At 49.9% G+C, this 15,378-nt stretch overlaps 1 protein-coding gene across 2 annotated transcripts in view; it reads right to left on the reverse strand.

The window, feature by feature from the left end:
• CNTFR (ciliary neurotrophic factor receptor) overlaps nucleotides 1-15,378 on the reverse strand; it is a 200,830-nt gene that overhangs the window by 134,724 nt on the left and 50,728 nt on the right. For both annotated transcript variants that reach the window (XM_030969396.1, XM_030969397.1), the window contains one exon: nucleotides 12,772-12,876. In XM_030969396.1, coding sequence (XP_030825256.1) covers nucleotides 12,772-12,876 — 105 coding nt within the window. The remainder of the gene's footprint in view (nucleotides 1-12,771; nucleotides 12,877-15,378) is intronic.

The raw sequence follows: 15,378 nt of genomic DNA on the forward strand, positions 1-15,378 counted from the left end.
TACAGTCCCATGCTGACCATGCTTTGAGATGAGAGATGCCACCATCTCTTTGTGCTTAGCACAGCAAATGAGTAGAGCACGTTGGCACAAGAGGTTTCCTAATGGCATGCCACCTCACTACACAACCTGTCAAGCCAACGCAGGCTTAAGCAGTGGATCTTAGTTGGCAATAGTGGGGGAAGTGAATACTCAGCTGTGATAAATATTTAACGTGCTTTTAGTCCTGAAGAAGTGTAGCACTGAGGCCATCATCCTGTAAGTGAAAACCAAGGCTGATTAATGGGGGAAGGTACTCCCATTTATGGGAGGTTAGGATCAATCCCAATTCTCAGCTATTTGTTGAATCTTTAATGCTCTTTTTCGATAGCAGAGTTCCTTGGTGAAGGGCAGCATCCTAATAAGGCTGCTTTAACAGCAGGGATGTTAAGGGGGTATAAATAAAAGACCCCTGTAAAAAATAAACGGTGAGGTAAAAAAAGAAGGTTTCATGTGGTCACTGCTGTTGGGTGGCTTGGAAAAAAGCAGTTTTCAAGTCCCCACTCTTCTTTGGATGCTGGATTTACTTCTTTTGGAGTTTTCTCTGTCATCTCAGAACTGAGTCCAAGGTTAACCCTCAGGCCAAAGACAAGATGTTGCTCTGGGAAGGAGGGAGCATCAGTGGCAGCCCAACAGTCAGTGTCTGAGTTTTGCACATCTTTCATGCCATGCGAGAAAGGTCTCCACCTTCTTCCACACCTCAGCACTCTTCTCAGACCCACAGTTTCACCATCTCTGCTCTAATTCTTCCTCCTCTGAGCAAGGTACCCCCTTACCACCTTCCATCTCTCCAGCCAAGATTAATCTCCTGCCTCCCCTGCTGATGATATCAGCATCAACCACTCCCCTCCTATGCTCTCAAACACTCTGCTTCTCCTTTCTCCAGAGTGAGTACCCAGAGTGAGCAGGCAGTTTGCATTTACGAGGCATTTGCCATCTCCCATGAAGAAGAGCATCCCTCTTTGTCCCTTTTGGGTGTTCCACCACATCACCTTCGTGCACCCCCCTACTCCGATGCTTGCCTCACCCAGTAAATCCCCTTCTGATTTTCTCCCTACCATCCAGTAGGATCAGCCTCACCTCCTGCAAACAGAGCTCTCCCTGCACATCTCTGCTTGCTAGCCATCCCTCCCTTGCTGGCAAGCAGCACGGAAGCAAGACCACAGACATCAGCCTTGTAATGAAGATGAAGAGCCACACAGCCTTGCCGGCCCTCTCCATCTGCCCTCACCTTTCCGGTTGCATTACGCCTTATGTTGTTTCTTGTCTGAAACTAAATATCAGCTCCTTCCTGGCTGTGCTGTTACTCTCACCCCAGCCTTGTGCCAGGGAGGTTACAGCATGAAAGGGAGGGGATGAAAAGTGAGACAGGAAAGGGGACAGCAAGGGACAGCGGGGGAGAGACTACAGCAGGGTAAATACAAAGATGCCAGAGCCAGTGTAGGTTCCCAAGAGTGACAGGCACTGGTATATCTCTGATGAACCACTCTGGCTCCATCAAGGCATCAGCTGGAACAGATCTGGTTGTCTGAGCTGAGGAAGGGTGCTGGCTTCTGCCCAGAGTGCCAATAGGATGAGAAGACAATGTCAGCCCCAGGCAGGAGATAAGAACCTCTGGCTCCTCAAGCCCTCCCTCCTCCTCCACACTGAAAGGGAACCAACCTTTAAAATCCCTTCTGTCCCTCCAGCCCTGCATCTGCTGTGGTGGAACAAAAATGTGGTCCCTTCATAAATGAGACTGGGCCAAAAGCAGGCAGCATGGCCAGACAATTTTCCTCAAGGGTTTCAAGTGCTGGAAGAGTGAGGGAGAGGGCTGCACCCTCTCAGGGCTGTGCACACCCATGCTACACACACAAGGGATGTGCACATCCCCTTCTGCTTCCACCACGGACCACTCCTCCCTAACCATCCTCCAGGATCATTCAGCATCTCTCCCCCCAGCTCCCTTCTCCACTGTAATTGTCTTTCCTCATCCACCACTGTAAACAGGGATTATGAGAAAAGATAAGAGATTAAACCTCTGCTGCAGATTAACCTGCCATTGTCTTCAGTGACAACAGGTGCCAGACATCTGCCTGTGCTTGGTGAGGATCCTCAAACATGCTGTTTTGTCATAAGACTTTCAGGGAGATAGTATGAGACATCCTCCTCCACCCAACCTTAGCAAGTTTTACCAAGCTTTCCTTGTGCTCCTAGCAAAAAAACCCAAGGAAGCAGAACTATTGCACTGTGTGTCCCTGCAAGGCGCCAGAGACAGAAGCTGGGATGCAACCTGCTGGCATTACAGGAAAAAATAGCATCAGAGAACCAGCCAGGCCCTCAGGTGGACAGCTTTATACCTGATGCCCCCGTGGGACCCTGCACACCCACCCTCTGCCAAGCAGCACAGATTCGCCGCGTGGCAATGCCAGCGGAGGAAGGATGCTCTCATCCCGGGGAAGGCACAACCAAGCCCTAGACTGCAGCCAAACTGCCCAGGTGCCCTGGCTTCTTGCCCTAAACCAGGATACCCTTTGGCTGAGCCACATGCTTGGGAAGATGATGCCTGTGCAAATGTTAGAGACAGGGCTGCTTTTGTTTACAGGCTGCTGGCAATGGCGCTGCGCACCCCACATCCTCCCCCGGCCAGGAGCGAGCTCCAAGAAAGGAAATTACACAAGCCAGAAGGTTTGATGGAATGAACCCATTGGGCGGCTTGAAGATAGCTATTAATGGAGAGCTTTCTCTAATTGCTTTTGTATAATCTGGGGCTGCTAGGCGGAACTGGGTAATAAATGAAATCCAATTACATTTTCTCTCAGTATTTATTTTATTAAGTAGAATTCATCAGCTGATGAAGGGCCCCTCGAGGTAATGGCTCATGACCTAGTGGAAGGCACTTTTTTTATTATTATTATTTTCCCCACTTGGGGAAGCAGATAATTCCGTTTCCCAGTAAATGCAGACTGTCCCCCCTGCACTGTGGGAAGCACAACAGGTCCCACGGCAGCAGAGATCCCACACTGTCCTCCTGAATGGGATCCCTGCTCTGACTGCTGGAGTCCCAATGAGCAGAAGAGGCGACTAAAGCCCAGCTTCAGCGTGCCAGCTGGAATGGAGATGGATTTACAGTGCACAGCACGCAGAGCAGGGATAGGGACCAGTCCCACTGGGAATGCAGCAAGAAGCCATGTCAGTCCACGTCTGCTCCCCAGGAGGCTGGACTCTGGTGCCAGTGCTGTTTTCCTAGGGTTGAGTCTCCTATGCAGGGCTCGCAGTGTGGGCTCAGTTTGGGCCCAGAACCACAACTGAGCAAGCTGAAAATGCTGTGAACAGCAGAAGCCCAGATCCATCACATCCAGCCCCACACTTCACACATTCATGGAGCCTTGTAAGCTCTGCAACACAGCACCTCAACCACCACCTGCTGCCGTTTTAAACCCAATTACTGGTGGTATAGACACAATTGCTGCCACAAAGGCTGCCCATCAAGGTCACCAAAACCACTGGTCCCACACAGAGATGCCTAGCCAAGCCTTGTGCCAGCATTAGCATGCTGGCATCAGCAGGCAAAGCATGTCAGGGATTTCTGGTGCTGGCAGCATTGCAGGGCACTCCGTCTACCAAGCAGGGTTTGCTGGAAGCTGTAACTCTGCAGAAGAACAGAACCCAGGCCCTAGCATGGTGCCTCTTCTGTGGTATGAGAGGCAGCAAAACCCAGTGTGGGTCAGGAGAGGTTCCTCCAAGTGTATCCTTACAGGCTCTAGCCAGCATCCATCCCTGTGGAGTAGGGATGGCATAAGACCCTTCCTCCTCCTCCCTTCACACCGAAAAGCATCAAGAGGGCTGGGGGGTGCCAGTTAAGCATGGGGTCTGGTGCAGCACCGCTGCCCTTTTGCTGGAGCCCACAGCAAGGATTCCTGCAGCACAAGCAGGCAGGATTCCTCAGGGATCTTGCAATCAGCTGCTGGGCTTTTCACCATCCCTCTTCCTATCCAGTTATTGACTGACGTTCACCCCTGGCTCCCAAACCCAGCGCCGACAGCCGCAGCTCGCCCGGCTTTCACTGCCATCTTGTCATACAAACAATTTATCACCCGCCAGTGAGTGCTGTTACAGGCGACAGACTCCAGTGTCCATTAATTAACAGGAAATACTGAGAGAGGCATATACACATGCACAAATCTGTCTGAGAGGTTTCCTACAGCATCCACTGCGGATGCACCCACGTGCTGCCACGGTAAGCACAGGCTCCGGGAGACACAGCAGATGTAGCCAGCAGCAGCCAGGCTCAAAACAAAGAAAAAGCAACATTATGACAAAGAAAAGCAGCTATGGAGGTGATTGAGTAGCATGGTTTTATTCCTGAATAGTAAGAAATTATTCTTAAGGAATCAAAATAAGGGTGGCGATTCAAGAACAGGGGAACAAGCAAGCCACACCCCACCTGCTGAGAGTCTGGGGCGAAGGTGACACCACAGACACCTCTAAAGGGTTTGCACAGTCTTGTGCAGCAGGAACAGCTAATGCTTTGCCTAGCCTTGCGTTGGAGCTGAAGTGTTCTTGGCTGCTGTACCCCTCTTCCAAACCTTCCAAGGCTCCATCAAGGCAGGATAAGCCCTGTCCCCCATCAGGGCAGCAAATCCAGCAGTCTTACACATCCCAGACCACAGCTCAGCAGCAGTGAATGAATGCCTGCCAGAGCCTGAGCCCTCATGCTGCTGGGCCAACTAAAAATAAATGAGGTGTGGGTTCACAGAGAGTAAGCGTCAGGTTTTAGAAGTGCTGTGTGTCGCTCGTTTTGCTGCAGAAGCCAGGAACAGAGGATAAGGAAAAAGGGCTTCAGAGGGCAAGGAAAAAGTGTTTCAGAGGAATCTTCTGAAACTTGTCTGGCTTTTTGATTTGGGAAGAAAACCTAAAACCAGTCGGAAAGGAGATCTAAACATCATGTCAGAATCCAGCTCTTCATCTTTTTCACAAGTGGGCTTTCACTTTTTTCTGTGAAGCTATTTGCCAAGCACAACACAGAAACACAAGCTATTTGCGTTGATCCAAAACTATTTTTCACCAAATAAGCCATTCATCTAAAATCTTTCTGCCCAGCTCTGCTGCAGGAGAAGCTATCTGCTCATGGCAGACCACGATTTATGCTTAAATGAGCATTTGTGACTAACAGACAGGCTAGATTCATAGTAAAATGCATCATCAATAAATCAGTCAATCACTTCTGCCCTCAGCTCAAGGCTGAAGTCTGGAGTAACTACTCAGCACTTTGTCAACCTTTACTCCAGCAAAGTCTGGGTAAGAGACCTCAGGATTTAGCCTATTGATTGCTTACCATTGTTTGTGATGCCCTGCATGGTTCAGACATGCTCCCTTCAAGCAAGATTAAATACCTGGCTTATGGCATTGGGATTCAATGGAAATTATCTTTTACAAGCATGGGAACAGACAAGTCAAATTGCCCTGTGCAATGGTCCAGTGTGGTGCAGAGGTGCTCCCGAATCCCCTCTGTGCTGCCAGCAAGGGGGGAACATGTCACTGCTCACTGTCCCTGGGGCTGGCATGGTGAGCTCCATGGCTGCAGCACATTTCTGCAAGTTAAATGCAATTTTGGCTGTGGCTCCAGAGCCTTTGAGGCTCTCAGCTCCGCCAGTAGTGTTTTGTTGCAAGAATAATAGAGTGACAGCTCCCCGTCAGCTTTGAGTTAGCATCCCCGGCTCAAAGGCACCCTTAATACCTCTGCCAACTCCAGCCTGTCAGTTTTCACGTTTGTTTGAACTTAAGCTGATCTAACTTGGGTGAGTGGATGCAGACAGAGTCGCTCAACCAAAGCCAAAGAATGTCTTGAACACTCCTCTGCCTAAGGCCTGGTACTTGTCCTCCATACACCATCAAGGATATTGAATGTATTTATACAGACGAGGATAAGTGACCATGCTGCCCCCCCAAAAAGGGGCAACACTGGGATATTTGCACCCTCCACAACCATAAAGTAAGAAAATATAGCAAGCATTTGCACAGCAAAACACTTCTTAATAACCCTCTGAATGACATCACCTCCTAGGAATCCCCACATCTCTCTGCAGATACCACCCTGAAGACAGGGGAAAAAACCAACAACTACAAACCTGCCATTTCTAAAGAAAAAAAAAGCCAAAAAAAAAGATGAAAGAAAAAAAGGAAAAGAAGCAGCCTGCAGAAGGGAAGGACCTGGCAATGTTTAGGGTGAGGGGGGAGGAAAAGAAAGTTAAAAACAAAGGATTTACTGAATCCCAACCCAGACCACCAGCTGCTCTCCCATCCCCATGTCATGCCCATGTACCAGAGATGGCATACTGATTCCCAGGTTTCCCCCATATATCCCACTGTAAGGCAAACTGATTTCTGATGCTTGTCCCGCCTTCTTTTATTTCTGCCAGACCTCCCCCTCTCCTCTGGGTACTTTTCCTGCTGCCATTTGTTCCTGTCCTTTACAGCTCTGCCTGCTGTCACTCGCATAACCTTGCCTGTTTGGTAATTTGTGGCAATAAAGTGTCACTGTGGGGAAAAAATACAGCGTCGCAGCAGCATATAAATCTCTGATCCATAAATTGTGCTGCTCCCCACCTGCATGCCCCTCCTTTTAGATATAAAGTGCAATGATTTGGGGCAAGAGAAAGAAAAAAGAGCCAGTAATATGTGATCTTACTGAAGGGCAGCACTGAGGTGTCCTCATTGGGGGCTGTAATGAGTGCTGAGGGACTGGTGCGTGCTGTAAATTGCCCTGGAGACGTGGGCCCCAGTCCAGGCTTGCTGGAGCTATCCAAAGCTTAAAAAGAGTAATCTTAGAGGGGGAAATAATAAATAAAACATTGCTAAAGAGTGCAATCAGTGCTGCCGTTTACTTCCTCTTTGAACAACCTTAGTGGTGCTCCCAACACTGGGAGTGCCATGGCCATGGAAGGGATCCAGGTGTGTGCAGAGGAGCCCCTCACTTCTCTTCCCACCTAGATGTGGGATCCTGCCCATCTCCATCACAGCTGAACAGCTCCTCCAGCAGATCCCCACCTCCAGCCACTCTCCCTGGACATTAAGGGGGACTACAAGGAGCTAGGTCTGCACTTTTCCCTTCTATCTGGTGCCACAGATGCCCACTGTACACACACATATGCCCTCCACTAGGCTGACAACAGTTCCCCATGTCTCAGAGCCGGGATTCAGTGGGGTAGCTGCCACCCCAGGCAAATGCATCTCATGTTTGTGGCCCCATGGTTTCCAGCTTTACTGGGCAGAGTAGCAGGCATCCACCGAGGCCCTCCTGGAGCCATGAGACCCACAGCACCCACGACACCCTCTGAAATGGCTTTAGAGGAGTCCAGCCCTTCTTGCTGATGGTTATTTCTTTGAATTGGAATACACAGCTTGCCTCCATCAGACCCCTTATCTACTGAATCATCAGCTTGGTCACACTGTAGATCAGCATCCTGGGCCAGCTGCAAAATGTCACCCCCAGCACTGCTGCAGCCACTCTCCCAGCCATGGCTCCTGCTCCAGACCCAGCAGAATGTCCCACTCCTTCTCCCCTGGTTCTTGGCACATTGGGGTGTCATCCACCATCCATCACAGAACAGCAGGAAGGCTTGCATTAAAGCCTTCTCCTGATACTGACATCTTTCTTGACATCTACAGCTCACCTGAGCAGCTAGGCCAACACTCCTGTGAATATAAACAAGCAGGAGGGAAAGTGCATTCACTAGACAGATAGCTTGGGGAAGTATCATCACCCACTGAAAGCCCATATGTGGTTTTGTAACAAAGGTATCTGCTTCCTGTCTTGCCCACTCATCAGAGGAATATATGAGCAGGGCTGAGCAGCACCCTGGAGACAGAATAAAACCAAACAGCGCTCGGAGGGCTCTGCAGGAGCCGTGCAGGAGAACACATTATGGACACCCCAGGGAAGAGAAATCTCCTTTCTCCCAGCCTTGGGAATGGCCCACAGCCAGGATCCATCATGCACCTATCCTGCACCTGATCAAGATTAAATAAATGTTAATAAGTGTTAAATAAATGAATGAAGTCAGGTCTTCCCAAACCTGCCCATATACAACAGCTTCCCTCCTGGAGCCACAATTCACTGAGGCCTGAAAAAGAGCACTTTCTGTGAAATTCTCCAGCTCATTGCTGTGGTTTGGTGTGGTATAGGAACATCTACTCTGCGACAGCCTGGTCCTGCCAGCTGCCTGCCCAGGCAGCAAAGGGATCAGCAGCAGGCTGGGCTGTGGGAGCAGAGGCATTGCCAGCACGTCACACAGCACTTGAACCACATCAAGACATTGCCCATAGTTTTGGGAGCCCCAAGAGAATTATTAACTATAATAAGAGAAGAGAAGAAAATAATTAACTAAAGGAAATTCAGCCAGGGCCACTGAAATATCCAGGAAAGCTGTTGAGGACACTGAGCCAGGCTCTTCACAGCAAACCACAGCAAGAAGGTAAGTGACAGTGGGCATATCTGAAACAAAAAGTTCCCACTGCATGCTAGGAGAAGATTTTACCTTCTTTATCTAGGGTCAGAACCAAGAGAAAACCAGCATAGCACCTTTAACAACAACACTCAAGGTTAACCAGAATGAAGCCTTTGCCCTTCTCCCATTGCCAAATTTATGACTATTGAGACAGAGCAATGCGTAGAAGGAAATTAGGACAGCTCTGTGAAATGAGCACCAGCACTCCTTCACACCAGGAGCAAAATCTGGATTAGCTAACCCATTTCACATCACCCTTTCCACCATCCCCTCAAAAATCAAACACTCATGTAACATGTATGTGCACATGCACTGCAAGACCTGAGACAACTTGGTCTGGGGAACCACTCCAAATATGCAGCCTGCACGACTGGTCCTGATTCAAATATCCTTGAAAGCTCTTGATAAAGAAGGAAAACTCATGAGAAACAACATGCCAGTTGCTACACCTTGATGCTTGGGAGGTTTAGGGTGAACAGTAGGAAAAAATCTCTTTGCTGGGAGGGTGGCAGAGCTGAGAGCCCATGAACCCTCAGCTCAACAGCCACACTGATGTGTGGCTGTGACACATCTGACTGATGTTCAGATGTGACATCCATAGCAGTTCTGCTGTGGAGCTCCAAAATCTCTGTAGGTCTATGCAGATGCAAGAACAAGATGAGGGATTATTGATCTTGGTCACCAACTCCAAGAAAAGATCTCTCTCAGCCACTTCATCCTTACTATCTAAACATCAGGTCCCTTCTTGAAAGAAGGCAAAAGACCACCTAGAAGCTGTACTGCTTGGGGCTGTGCCTGGGGGGAACACACCTCAGCCACCTTCAGATCCAAGCACTCAAAAACTGCATAATCAAGTGACAGCAGCAAAGCTTTGGCAAGACATCTGTCCATCTATAAATAGAGCTTAACTGTGTGTCCTTATCACAGGGCTTTGATGTGTCTGGGGAGAATATTTTCTTCCCCTTCACCACCAAGTCCCAGGCAGCACAGATAATGGGCTTGAATCGATCCAGCTCAAGTATTGCTAAACTTCCTACCACTGTGGCAGCATGCCAGCCTCAAATAGGACAAGAGAACATGTGTCTGTTCAGAGCCAACCACAAGGAGCAGGCAGAAAATTGCTTTAGGCTTAAAAAAAAAATTAAAAAGGTGCTTTTTGCAGATTTGTAGATCAATCTACAATGTATTTTAGAGGTTTAAGAAAGTCAATATAAACAAGATATATCATAGCTGCACAAGAAGCTGAGAAGTTGTATTTCTATTTATGCTGCTACTGGCACTCCAGCTGCAGGCTCAGTGTCCTGCTGCATTCCTACACCACTACTTCTCCAGCAGGAAAGTTGAGGGAAGAGGCTCCTTTTGCTGCAGTTCATCCCCCCATTGGTTTTAGCAGGACAACTCAGCCGTGGGGCTGGCTGGGGTCTGATATACTTGAAGTGTGTCACCACTGCACTCTGTGCCCTGCTTGCAGCAGGAGGGCAGCAGGAGGACACAGGGACCAGCGGCAGTGGCCAGGCTGACCTCCCACAGAGTGCAGCTCATCTCCTCCTCTGTCCCCACAGGCTCAGCGCACAAACTGGCTCAGCTCCCTGGGGAATCTCTGGGCAGTGCTGAGACAAACCCTTGGCATTCGTTTCTCAAGCTGGTGCTGCTGCAGAACTGCAGTGCCTGACCTCTACAAACTCATTCCCAGGGATGAGACAAGTTGGTTCCCTCCCACAGACACGTCTGCCACATGCCCACTATTCCTCTTATGATGGCACAGATGGCTTTGCCATCCCTCTGCCCCCCTCAGCTCCACTGTAGGGCACTACAAAGCATATTCAGAATTTTTCTCTCCCTTTTTTATTATAGTGAGTCACAGAACATGCCTTATCAAACCAGACCTAAATCATGTCTGTCTCTCCCCAGATCCAATGTAATATGTCAGCCATAAAACATGCAATTATCCTGCGTTTACAAATCCATGAGAGACTCTCATCCTCTCATGGGCAGGAGTGCTCACATCCCTGCGGTGGAGCCTGTCCCAATGAGCCACCAGGAAGTGGATCCCACTGGAACTGACCACACCCATTTCCAAGTCTCAAAACAAAGGCACAAAACCCCATTTCCTGGCTTCCACCCTCTGCCTCAGAGGACGAGGAATAAAGTGTGCATCTGGATGGGAAAGAGTTGGCTGTACACCCTTGGTCAACAGGAGAAAGTCCCTGGGCTGTAGGATGCCCAGCTCCAGACATCCTTCTGACCCAGGTGTGGGAAAACAAGTCAGCCTGCAACAGAGGAAGCAGAAACCAGCTTCCTACCCTTCCTACACAGCTAAAACTTGTGCAAATACCTGCCACACATCCCACCAAACCCTTTGGGAGCAAACCTGGTACAGGCAGCCGATGATGCAGGGCAGGGATCAGCAGCTGGTGCAGCGAAGCTGGCAGGAGCACCAGCCTGCTGATGCTTCTCCAACCCCCTTCCCAGCTCTCTGCCAGGCTCAAGCTCCTCTAGCTGCACATCATCTGGGCTGGGCTCTTACTCATCTGCTGCCATGCACAAGCAGGCGTCAGGGGACGTATCACTGCACAAATCCGAGGAAGAAACAAGCAGCATTAACTGGTAGCACGTGTGCATGGAGACCCCTCAAACTCTTTTTTCTCTTGCTCCCATCTGCTCTGCTCTGGGCCACTAAATCCAATTCAGCAGTGCTCGGAGCTTGTACGAAAGCTGCGACACATTTGTCAGATCCCTGACTAGACCCATGGCTAATTTTACAACGCTAATTTATCTCACCATATTATATCGCTTTCATTTCATCCCCCCAGGATCCCATTACTGCCAGTGTACCTTGTAGCCAGCATGTAACAGTAATTGGTATTATTAGCGACGTACCCTGCTCGAGCTGCTCTATTTGCAGAGCTGCAAGGAGTCCCGTGGGTGGGCTGATCCACCTCGAGGATGGGGAGGGAAGGAGTCCTTGTTCCATGCTGTTCCACGGATGCCACCAAGGAGCAATGCCAAGGGCAGGGTTTTGCTGCTGCAGAGCATCTCTGCGTGCCTAGACCCCAGCCCACTCCCCATTGTGGCTCCATCAGGTGTGGCCCACCCCTGGGGTCCTTAGCCTCGACCTTTTAAATCCAGGGCAAACAATCAAGCGTGCACACAGGGAGCATTTCTGTCCTTGCTTGTGGCTCAAAGGATAAAGGACTCTGCTTATCCAGGGTTAAAGGGGCTGCAAAACAACTCTGGGAAGCATGATGCAGAGGTAGAGGGCAGGGAAAGGGCACGGGGAAAATTCATCATTCATGCTATTTTGGTCAACAGTTTCTCCTCTTCAGTGTAAGCTACTGCTTTCTAGGATCAACATAATTAAAGCCATGCAGTTTTAGCTAAGTGAGAGGCTGCACTAGTCAAACGGTGACAATTCCCACTTAAGACATCCTTGTCTGGCATTTAGAGACTTGTTAAATTTTTATTAATCATTTTCCTTTCTCAGGCACAGCACCAGCAAGCGCCAGGCTTCCCCAGCCTGGCGGGGAAGCAGGGTCTGCATCCCCAGGTGGGGCAGCTCCATCTCCAGGCTTCTTCCCTGCAGCACCATGGCTCAAAGAACATGATCCCAAACCCCTCCTCAAACTGCACTGTGCTACCACAGCCCCATACTGAGAACACATGTAGCAGGCCTCAGAGGTGGGGCAGCCTCTAGCCCATGGCTGCTGGTGGAGATGGTCTCCTAAGGGGATGCTTTCCTTTCCAAGCAAAGCCCACCCACCTCATCCCTGATGCTGCAGCCTGCCAGGGCAGGAAAGAAAAAAAAAAAACACCCAGCAGACATGAGAGCTTCAAGTTGTGCTTGTCTGCAAGAGGTGGCTGGGTGACACTTACCTGCTCCAGAGCAGTTCAGCCACAGCACGGGACCTCTGCCACTGTGGTTGGACTGTGCACCTCTGAGCTGCCCAAGGGCTTTCAAGTGGGAGACCTCTTTTTGGAGAAGTTGTCCATTGGCAGACCATAACATGGGATTTTCCAGGCTGTTCATCCATACTTGCCCTTCCACATCCTAAATAACCGCTCTCAGCATCCGCCCTCTTTGCACAGCAGCTAAAAGGCTGCTCACATGCTAGAGCCAGGAGCAGCCTTTTGCCAACTTTAATAAACACCACCATCCTCACCAGAAGACACGTGTCCTACGCTCCCACAAAGCACACCACCAACTCAGGACAAGCTGGGTGAGCAAGGTTTTTAACCCACCTCTTACCTCTCCACCAGTCCAGAGTCCTTGGGGTGTCCCCAACTTCTCATAAACGCCTGGGCGATTCTCCTGGCTGCTCGTCCAACCCTCGCTGCTCAGATCTGGGATTTTCTTCAACAAAACAGAAGAGACAACCTGTCAGGTTACCAGGTGAAACTCTGCCATTGCTTCAGGTTCAGCAAAGAACCAAGGAGGGGGGCATCTGTTTCCCAGCCCTGACAGCTGGGGGTAACCGGTGCAAACACGAACATGGTTAGAATGAGAGCCCTCCCACAAGAGCGTCACAGTCCAGCCCCAAAGCACGTATTTGCTTAATTATTTCGATTCAGACACATGAAATGGGAGAGGGGAAAAAAGACCCCTGTAGCATGGGGCATCTCTGATCTTCTTTAAAGGCAGACAGCAATACTCCCCAGACAGAGCAGCACAGCAGCACCACTCTGCCAGCCCGGCACCAAGGCATTCGCCCGTGAGGTCTTGTGCTGCCTGAGCCCTAATCCTGAAAAGCATCATACACGTGTTAAACGGTGCAGGGAGAGGCCACTAACACTGAATCCAGGAGTGTGGAGAGGAAAACATGCCTGTATGGCTTTGCAGCACAGACACCAAGGACTGGAAACGGGAGGAGGACTTTCTGTGCTAGGTCTGACACACTGTCTGGGGAGATGGAGTCAGAGGCACTGGTGTAACCAGTAGTGCCCTCCCTTACAGCAGGAAATATGCTTTTTGTGTTAGACAAACAAATTATCAGTCGAGATCTGTGCTCATTATCCAGCTCCTGTGGCTGAGGTTGTGTTGCTCTCCCTACTTCTTTTTAAATGCTTTGAAGAGAAAAAAAATAAAAAAACAAGTCTTGTGGCTCTGCGTTATTAAAAATGAAAAATAGGAGCCAAAACCCACTGGCAAGAGAAAAGTCTGGGACTCACTCCTGCAGAGATTCTTTCCCAAGGGTGACAGTGACTCTAAGCCTGGAGCACCACAGGCTTTAATTAGCACCCAACCCTCTGCTGATGAGCTTTGCCAGAGTTCCTCCCAGAACCTCATGCAAAGCCTGGACAAGCCAATGGGAGGATGCTGCAGAAACCCAAACTACACCCCCCACCTCCCGCCTGCCTACAAAACCTAAATAAATAAATGACCACCCCCTGAAACTACACTGGGCGCCTGATGGCAAAACCCTCATTTGCAAAGTGCTTGGAAATAATTACAAAATTTTCCCAGAGTTTACAAGGAGGGGAGCTGACTGTTTGTCATGCCGGCAGCCACAGTGTGCCGCAATTTATCACACTTGTCAGGTGTCAACCACCGAGAAATTTAACTCCAGCTGCCCCAAGCTCAGCACCCACAATGCCCCATCATTCAAAACCTGCTCTGCCAGGCACCCCAGAGCTGAGGAATGACTGGCAAGGAGGGGAGGGGGCTGCTCCCCACCAAGCCTCCTCTCACTCTGCAATGCAAATGTAACTCTTCGGTTATTTTTTGGAAGCATTTTTGGTTGGGGGTGTTGGGTTTTTCCCCTACCCACAGATGAAGTGGAACAGGAAAGCAGACCAGGCTACAGCAAGAGATAAGGCTCATTTATCATTACCTGCCAGAGACCCTCCTAGGCTCTAATTCCAGCTTGGCAGGGACCTGAGAAGAGAGACTGAGCTTAGCGGTGAGTACCCTCAGGGAGACAGTGCATTATTGTGGGTGCAAAGTGCAAAATCCCAGTGCCTTTTCTGAGAGACATCTCTGGAACCTGTGGAAAGCGCTGACATTCTCTGCCACCCCTGTGCCCTGTGCTGAGCCAGATGAGCCAGCCCTGCCACAGGTCCAGCAGCCCAGCTTTCCACATGGAAATCAAGGCATTACTTGCTTTTGTAGGGGCTTCAAATTGAGGTCAAACTGGATTTTGGAGGAACTCAGCATGTCCAAAACAGGTCACCAGCTGAAAGACTTGACTTGGGGCATGAGTTACTGCTGAGCCAGAGGGAAGATCTGTGAGTTGTGCTTGCCCATAATAATGCTACAGCCTTGGTCACAGCTCAGGTGGGCTCACATAAGAGCAAATATCATCAGCCACAGAGCAGGGACAAGTCCTGGGTCAGGTCCCTGCAGGAGGGCTTGCATCAGTGCTGAGCTCACCCTGCATCACCAGGACATCAGCAATGCCATGGTCATGGCACATCATCAGTGTGACACCTGTTTTATAGGGCCTGTCTGGGCTGCCCCACAGAAATTCTCCTGCTTTGGCCACTTCTGTAGCAACAAGCTGACTTAAGAGAAACCTGCCTGCAAAAGCACTAACTTTTTAAACAGGTCCTTGCAAAATGCTGGAGGAAGCCCAGCACTCATGGCATGCTGCATGTCCCCCATGATGCATCCGCATGGCACAGCAAGGGCTAATGAATAACTCAACCACTTGCTTAACGGAAAAAAAATAAAATCCAAACACACATCATTTGCCAAAAATCTTTCTCTCCAGCACAGGCTGGTCAGGGATCCACGAATTTTACTTGCACCAGCAGAAGGGGCCCAGCATTTCCCAGCAGCGAGGCTTCCCTGCAGGAGCTGGGGGCACAGGTTTTGCAGGGCAGCTCCTGCTGCGGGGACAGCCCCGCACACGCCGTG

Source organism: Camarhynchus parvulus, chromosome Z, assembly GCF_901933205.1.
Source record: "Camarhynchus parvulus chromosome Z, STF_HiC, whole genome shotgun sequence".
NCBI lineage: Eukaryota > Metazoa > Chordata > Aves > Passeriformes > Thraupidae > Camarhynchus > Camarhynchus parvulus.